The 8,822-nt window shown below is 29.4% G+C and overlaps 1 protein-coding gene across 1 annotated transcript; it reads left to right on the forward strand.

Moving 5' to 3' along the window:
• Positions 1–1,020: 1,020 nt before the first annotated feature.
• LOC129309998 (transcription factor MYB111) lies at positions 1,021–6,517 on the forward strand. The gene is made up of 3 exons (XM_054951806.1): positions 1,021–1,388; positions 1,482–1,611; positions 5,379–6,517. The coding sequence occupies exons 1-3, from the start codon at positions 1,208–1,210 to the stop codon at positions 6,283–6,285; spliced, it is 1,218 nt and encodes a 405-aa protein (XP_054807781.1). The 5' UTR covers positions 1,021–1,207; the 3' UTR covers positions 6,286–6,517.
• The last annotated feature ends 2,305 nt before the right edge of the window (positions 6,518–8,822 follow it).

The following is an 8,822-nucleotide window of genomic DNA, read 5'->3' on the forward strand; positions in this document are numbered from 1 at the left end:
AGTAAGGACCATAGCCTATTATTAATTTAGAATTTGCAATTGTCATTAATCTTTTTATGGGGTCTTTAATTGTCATTTTCCCTATATTTTTACAAACCTTGCAATGCGTAATTCTTGATCATTTTGAGTATTCTGTAGGCACTTGCATTTGGAGAGAGAAATAATGATGAGGATACTGTACTTCCCCCAATTTTATTTATCTATAAGACACATTTTAAAAAATATATTTAGTCTCATTTATAAGTCATGATATAATTTTTAAAATAATATTTTAAAGATATTTTTAAAATTATCCTTCATAAAAAAAAGTAACATGACATCACTTTTTAAATTTTTATGTAGGGGTATATTTAAAGTTTTTTATACTTTTATTCTTTTTACTTTATTTACACTAATACTAATAAATTTGAAAGAAATAACTTATAAAGAGAATCAATGGAGTACTAATGTACAATTGGTTATTGTTGTCAATAATTTATACATCATCCTTATTTAATTTGCCAGGCTAGTATCAGCTGTAAGAATAATTGAGAATAAGAAATTATGCAGACCCGCAAGAAAGGAAATTGAATGATAAGGGAAAGACAGGAGAAGAAACAAAATGGAACATGTGTGCATTGTGTGAAAACGAACGAAAGAGGCAAATATATCTAATACGGTGGCTACGTAGGACTCAGACTCAAAGGAAAGAAATCATTAAAAAAAAAAAAAAAAAAAGCTTTGAGATGCTGTACACTATTCAAGTTGATCATGTGGTGGTAAAGAAGGGGACGTGGTGCAATAACAATCTGTACAAGATTTTTGCATGAATCCGTACGCGTTAAAAAGTGATGTACCCTTTTTTTTTTTGGGGTAAACAAAAAGTGATGTACTTTAACCTTACAAAGCCTTCACTTTTTCTGACAAGAAAAACCTTAGAAATATTCTACCGCCATCAATGAATTACCTCTTTACCACATGGTCATCCATAAAAAGGGCTCTTTTGCTAAGTTTTCTTACTATCCAAGTCCTTATCGCAGATCCCACAGTGACTATATATATTGCTACAGTACCGTGTAGAAGAAGCAGCGAGCCAGCCCATGCAAAGGCGTTTCATTTGTCTCTTCATTGGCGAGTGAATGAATGGTTATAGCAACAGCTAGCTTCACAACTACCTTCCAACTCCTAGCAGGCCATCTCAGTTATACTATTTCTCTCCATCATCAACATGTCCGCAGTAGTTGAAGATACAATATTAAGATCCAAGAAAGTATCTGCTGGAAAGTCTCCTTGCTGCGATAAAGTGGGTCTCAAGAGAGGACGATGGACTTCTGAAGAAGATAGAATCTTGACCGAATATATCCAGCAGCATGGCGAAGGCTCTTGGAGATCCTTGCCCAAAAATGCAGGTAATTTATATCTATCTATACATCTATGTACTTGTCTCTCATGATCAATTTAAAGCAGTTCTGTTGGTTAATGGTTGATGATATTTGATGAAGGGTTATTGAGGTGTGGCAAGAGTTGCAGACTGAGATGGATCAACTATTTGAGAGAAGACTTGAAGAGAGGAAACATCACTCCTCAGGAAGAAGCCATCATTGTGAAGCTTCATGGTGCCATCGGTAATAGGTGAGCTACTTGTTATATTTATGTAATTACATTAATAATAAAAGTAAATTAAAGAATGTCTGAGACTTTTTGAAGCTATATATGGCACCAAAACCTGACCAGGCCAACCATAAATTAACTTAATTCCTGCTTAATTTTTGTTAAACAAACTACTTTTAGTATCAATATATACAATGTAATTAATACATAATGCAGAACTCACCTCATTGGTTAATCAGTTTCTTGCTCAGAGAAGAATTGAAAATCATGGTGATGCTGGGCATGGTTTCTTTTCTTTTCTTTTTTCTTTTTTTTTTTTTTTTTGCAGAATGAAAACACGTATACGCCTTCCAATTTGTTACTAATTTTCCCTTGTACATGACTCTTAATTGTTATCAAATTAATTTATTTCTTGCCAATATAAGCAGAGCTATGAGAACAGAAAATACATATCATCCAATTAAATTAAATTAAATATCACTGAATTACATACAGTGCCAGTAGGCTGATATCTTAAAAAAGAAAATTTAAAGCCTTCATCATTACTTTTTCTCCTTGCCCTCATTAGCTTTATCGTCGATTTTCTTACCTCAATTGAAAAACAGTTGAAGAAAATACCAGACATATTATAAGCATCTCAAAGGGATTTGAATATTCAGCATTTAATTAATAAATTGATAGTGTATATTTGAAGATAAATAAAAAATTATAAGAGATAAATCCTGTACACACTGTACATGGTTTGTTAACTCACTCTCTCCTCATCCACAGTTTCAAAATTAATAACGTGGGGTTATTTTAAATCTGATTTTCTTCTTTCGTGGAATAAAAGTCCCAGATGATTGGACCAATTGAGTAATTTATCCTACTTTTTTTTTTCGTCAGAAAATGAAATATCATTGACCCTACTTTCTGAGTCTGTCACTAAATGAAATTCTTATACTTTACTCGAAATCTCCTTAAAATTTATTTATCACTATAAGCCCTACTACTCATTGACTCGTTCAAGCGTTTTATTTTAATACATAGTGCTATTTCAATGGTTTTGATGATATAGATATTTTTTGACCTTCAAAGATACAGATATATATTAAGTCCTTATATATCTTTAATTCAGATCGTGAATGTTAAAATTAAATAGGCCATAGTTTTATTGTATGTTTATTTATAATATTAGTATGTACTTCCTCAGTTTAAAAGTGAAAAGTATTTTTAAGAATTAAGTGTGTAACAATATAAAGTATTTTTAGTTTTTCAAAGTGTAATAATTATCTTTTTTTTTTAAATGTATTTCTATTAAATAAATTATTTTATATTTATTTTAGAACAAAGCATTTTATTAAATAAGGATAAATATAAAAAGATAGGATTAATTTGAAGACAAGTAACTATTTTATTAAGAGGTAAAATTCAGTTATTTTAATGGAATGAGTATTTTATTTTAATAAAAGTTGAATACAGCGAATTTAATTTTAATTTTTTTCTAAAAATGATATTAATTTAAAATTTAAAAATATAGACATAAAAATAATAAAATTTAATTTTAACTATCCGCATTTTATACACATGTTTTGGAATAAGCAAAAGCGAACGTAGAGTCCGTTTGAATTTCAATTGAGTATAATAGATTATGAAAATAATTGATTAAGTGATAAATTTTAATCGTAATTGATTATATTATAACGCAATCTGTTTGGATACTGTTTTTTTAAAATTGATTTTAACAGAATTGAAGATATTTGGATAATTTAATCAAAATTAATTTTTAGCTATATAATTACTATATAATTTAATTTTTAAATATCAAATATTAATTTTTTAAATATATAAAGTTTAAATTTTATTAAGGAAAAAGAAGAGAGTTTAATTTTATTTTTATTAAATTATGTATTTTGTTGTAATTTTTTTTGGGCCTGTCTTTATAATTTTTTCCCAACATTTTTGACAAACTTTTACCAGAAAGCTGATCAAAGTGGCTTACGAAAAAACACATGTATGAGCTCAGAATCGATTTTCATCCTTTTCAAACCGTTTGTCTGATTTACTGAAAAAATCAATTTTAGAAGGAAAAAATTGATTTTTTCCCCTATTCAAACGCACCCGTAGTTCGTATTGTCCACCTCCCTTTCGCTTTCTTGTTTATTTATTGTCAGCCCCATATGCTCGTACCATTCCTTTGTCAGACTTTGATATAAATTTAGTCTCATAAATGAGACTAGCTGTATTTTGTATTTTAAACAAAAAATTATTCATTTTATTACCTATTTAAAAGATATAACATTTTTTATTTTCTACAAAAATTATGTAACTAGTAATTAAGTTATCTGGGCGATGAGGACTACTACCTAACCTAAACAATTTAATGAAAAATATAAAATATTCAATTAATTTTAATTCATTCGGCTCATTCAAATACAAAAATATAGGAATTATCAATCTTCTTTGATTATTCTTCAATCATTATAATTCATTCGGATCATGTAACAATCAATATCAATATTTAATTAAAAAAATTAAAATATAAAAGGAGCTTTACTATTTATTGGTCATAAATAGTTATATTTTCTATTGAGCTATGCGTTATACTTTTTTATTCTTTCAATATTTTTTAGATATTTTAGTGACATCCATACATGATTTTTTTATATTTTTATACATTATAATAGGGTTTAAATATTATTTAGCCAAAAACGGATTTAATTATTAAAAAATATGTTGATTTTAAACAATTTTTAAGTTGTTATCTCTTTAAATAAATTTAATTATTGTCTAGTTTTGTCAAAGAAAGTAATTTATCAGTATCCCGATGACTTGATATTCTTTCCAAGAGATTATCAATTTACCATGGGGGAGAAATGATACTTTGGAACTAAGTAAGCAGGATAAGGATAATGACACTTTAGGATATAAAAAAATTGAAAATGTAAGTTATAAACTTCGATTCTTACTATCTTTTAAAAAAAATATTGATAAAAATTAAGTTTCGTTTGGAAATTATGAAAGCAAAAGTTAGAAATTTTAAAAGCTTTGGATGGAATATTTTTAATTAGGAAAATTTTCATATTCATTCTTCTAGCATTTTCAACTTGTATACTATTTTTCCAACTATTCTAGCTCTTCTAAAATTGAAGAATGAATAAATGTAAAAATGTTTAGTTAAAAACGATATTAAATAAAGGCTTCCAGCTTCTAGTTTAGCTTTTAAGTAAGACATAAGATTTTCAACTTGTGCCGGAAAAGAGCATTTTCATCAATTATTTTTCTAATTCCAGTATCAAGGATTATGGTATTTACGTAACATTTTAAAGTTCTAAAGTTCTCCCGCGTAAAATGGTCACTATTTAATATTGATCATAGTATTTTTTAACTTTTTCCATTCTTATATATAAGATGTTTTTAATCAAATTTTGTATACTAATAAAATTTTATTATTTAATTAAATTATAATATTTTTTATTTTTATCCTTAATAATATTATAATCAATATTATGATGAAAATGATGAGTAAAACATACAATTAATAATCTTTTTGTAATATAAGAGTAAAAATATATTTTGTCTGAGAGGGACATTTCTCCCTCTCTCTCTCTCTCTCTCTCTCTCTCTCTCTCGCGCATGTTTGCCCGTGCTCTTGATATTCATCGTAATCTTTTTGACCTTGACAGAATTCTTTTATTAATAGAAATATCCTGTTCGTGATGGGGAAGTATTTCACCATAATTATATAATTCACGACAACTCGATTTTCGTGTTCATCTTTTGAATTGTTGTTTGGTTATTTTTTGTAGGTGGTCTGTAATAGCGAGGCAGCTACCCGGAAGAACAGATAATGAGATCAAGAATTACTGGAACTCTCACCTGAGAAGAAAAATTTACTGCTTCATGAAAACCTCAAACTCCAATGACACTCTCCCACCGATTGACATTGCTGCTCTGAACGCCGCCGCTTCCTCCAAACGAGGAAGAGGCGGTCGAGGCAGACCAACTCAACCGCCCATGCAAGAAGAAGACAAGAACAATATCGCTTCAAACCAATTCTCGCACTCGGGTACGAATGCTCACGATCTGTTTAACAATATGCATCGAAGAAAAACGAGTCCAGATGAAGCTGAGGCAACTTCAATGGTCGGTTATGAATCTTGGAGCCAGAATCATCACCAAGAAGAGACCGCTGATTGTATTGGTTTGGATGCATATTGTATGATGAGTAGTGATGATACTACAAACGGAAAAGCAGCATTTTGCCCCAACATGGATGGAGAAGGTGAGGCCTTGGGGCCATTTCAATGGCTAGATGAAGAAATAATGAAACTTAATTACATGTTTGAAAGTGGGATGCTTGTAAACCCAATCAGTAGCGGAAATAACAGTATGGGAAGAGAATATGAGTACGGAGAGGTGGGTGGTGAAAAGGGTATACATATTCCAACAAGCGAGGATAGTAAAAGTGGTGTTTGGAGCTCAGTATCAAATTACTCAGATCAGAGTAGGGAGTGGCATAACGGTCATCCTAATAATAGCAGCAGTTCATCATCAGTGAATTCTGTTTACGATTATCAGTGGGCTGATTGGGATATTTCAGCTAGTGCTGAGTCCCATCATAATCAATGGAACCTGCAGCACTTTGAAGAAAACCAGATGATGACTTGTTTGTGGGATGCCACTGCAAATAGTGAAGCATACAACTTCCACTGAGTTGCGTTCATGTGAGGGAATTCGAGTCTTTTAAATATACCCTAAAGCATTTTGGTTTTCTTTCCTTCCTGGTTCATGGGATCTGGTAGTTTCAGTTGCAGAGTTAGTCCTTCAGAGAGAGAAAATCCTTAGTGCATATATTGTAACTTTGTAAGGGAGAAGCATATTTCAATGTGTTTCCAGGTATTAGTTATTTCTTTAATCTGAAAATAAAGCTGCTACGATTTCACAATATTATCCTTCAGCTCTTCCAAAAGAAAGGAGTCTGTGGACTCAAGAGAACGCTTGACCTTGAAAGAATCAAAGTAATTCATTAATCTGAGACAAGTCTACAAAGCACATTGGGTCAATTTATATAGCCCCTAAACTGAAACCCACACTCACATACAATAACAACCATTATACAAAATACAAACTATTATTTCTCAGAGTTCATGACAGAAACTTCGTGTTGGCCTTGTTGTCCCTTCGCTGATATGGTTCCAATCCCATGAATTATACCTTTATTTATCTATTTAAAGTTTTGCACATTTTCATTTAATGAATTAATTCGTTTTGTCATTCCTGTCTGTACGAATGAAAGCTACCTTAAGCTTATCATGGCCCATATGGGGCCTCTCATTTAATGACACTTATTGATTTAACGATGGAAAAACTGAAGAGAGATCTTAACGGCGGATTGACGAGTCTTTCAAAGTAGAGTCACTCAAGGGGTGCTTACTCCCTCTGTACCAAAATACTTCATCCTATCCTATTTATAAAATAATTTTTAATCCAAAATATAAAACATCTTATAATAATTAAATTATTTTTTAATTTTATCCCGTCTTTATTAATATAAAGGTATTTAATATACTTGTATTATTATTTAAAATTGATGGTAAAAATAAAAATAGATCTCACTTTTTATGATATCAAGGAAAAAATTAAATTTTTTTAACATGCGTGAAATGATTAAAAATGTTCATATAATAAGAATTAGAAAATGTTAGTTAAAACTTTAGTTTTTTTGGAAAAAAATTATATCAAGCCAATTTTACTTTCATTAAATATCCTATATTATTGTTTTGATAATGACAATTAAAATTGGAATACGTCATTTTTTTCAAAAAGAGTAATAAATAAAGTAGTGGTATATTTGAAAAAATAATTATAAAAGTTACCTGATGTCTTATATTTTGGACCAAGTAAGAATTCTAGAAGAAGCCCTATATTGTGATTCGGAAGGAGTTTATACATTTTTTGGACCAAAATATAAAGGCATTACTAGCTAATTCACAATTATCAAAAAAATTTAGTAGAAACCTTCATCTCTTAATTTTTTTTATATATTTTCAATTATACCCTCATTAAATATTCTATATAAGCGCCCTAATAATGATAATTAAAATTTTAATATATCATTTTATAAAAAAATAATAAATGAATATAGTTAAAAAAATAATTATAAAAGTTAATCAATGCTCTATATTTTAAACCAAATACGACTTTTAAAAGATACTCTATATTATGGTTCGGAGTGAGTATGGAAAAATCTGAGTTGGGATCCACTCAAAGCATCCATTTGATACCCTCCGTTTAAAAAATCAAAGGCATTTTTAACATTTACACTCTTAATGAATTAGTTAATTATTTTTAAATTAACACCATCTTTTTATGTATACCTTTATTTAATAATAGGGTGTCACACTTAGAGGTAAGCAGTTAAGTGATTTATTTATTAAGGATATTTAAAAAAAATTCTTTAATGACATATTGAAAAACTAAAAATACTTTATATTTTTAAAAATTTAACTTAAAGAAATGTTTTATATTTTTAAACGAAGATAGTGTTATGGCTTTGATGGGAGTTAAAAAAAGGTGGTCCTACTTTGGCAAAGTTAAATTCAAAACAAAGAAATTTTTTGATTGCTAAAGGGAAAGTTGTTGACAATAGCTAATATTCTGTTGCCATATTGTGCTACTAAATCATTGTTTCAGTCATCAATATATCATATAATGTCAAAATGGTTTGATGCTTGTTCATTGAACATTTTGAATAACATGTTCAGTTTGAAAAATTTGAATATGCATGCATGCCAGAGGAGAGGAGCAACTTTTCTAATTAATATGTCAAGATATATTATGAACTGGAATCAAATTCGGTTAGAAAAAATGAAAAGAACTTGAATTAGGTCATACCGTTATTTTACTGTTAAGGAGAGAGATAATGAGTAGCCAAGAGTGATCATTGGTTGATTTATAAGAAGCACAAGGCCCTACTTGGTACACAACTATGAATTTTGATAGATTAAACTTGGGGCTGATATCAAGATTTGGATTGGATTGGGATTGGAATTGATATTGGAATTGAAGTTTTAAAAGTATGTTTGGTATGAAGCAATATTTGAATGAAGTACTTGCATTAATTTTATAGATATACATGAGGAAGAGATGAACTTGAACCCAAATCTAACACAATCACATGGGAGGGAAGATTTAAGCTCACATCTGGAACTCGAACCCATCAATGGTGGGATGTTGAACCCATTGATTTT

This window comes from Prosopis cineraria, unplaced genomic scaffold (assembly GCF_029017545.1).
Source record: "Prosopis cineraria cultivar Desert tree isolate PC_DT_omini unplaced genomic scaffold, ASM2901754v1 PC4, whole genome shotgun sequence".
Lineage (NCBI taxonomy): Eukaryota > Viridiplantae > Streptophyta > Magnoliopsida > Fabales > Fabaceae > Prosopis > Prosopis cineraria.

Coding starts and splice junctions, on each gene's coding strand:
- LOC129309998 (XM_054951806.1), top strand. CDS start 1,208: ATGTCCGCAGTAGTTGAAGATACAATATTAAGATCCAAGAAAGTATCT. Junction 1,389..1,481: donor ATCCTTGCCCAAAAATGCAG/GTAATTTATATC, acceptor TATTTGATGAAG/GGTTATTGAGGTGTGGCAAG. Junction 1,612..5,378: donor CATGGTGCCATCGGTAATAG/GTGAGCTACTTG, acceptor TATTTTTTGTAG/GTGGTCTGTAATAGCGAGGC.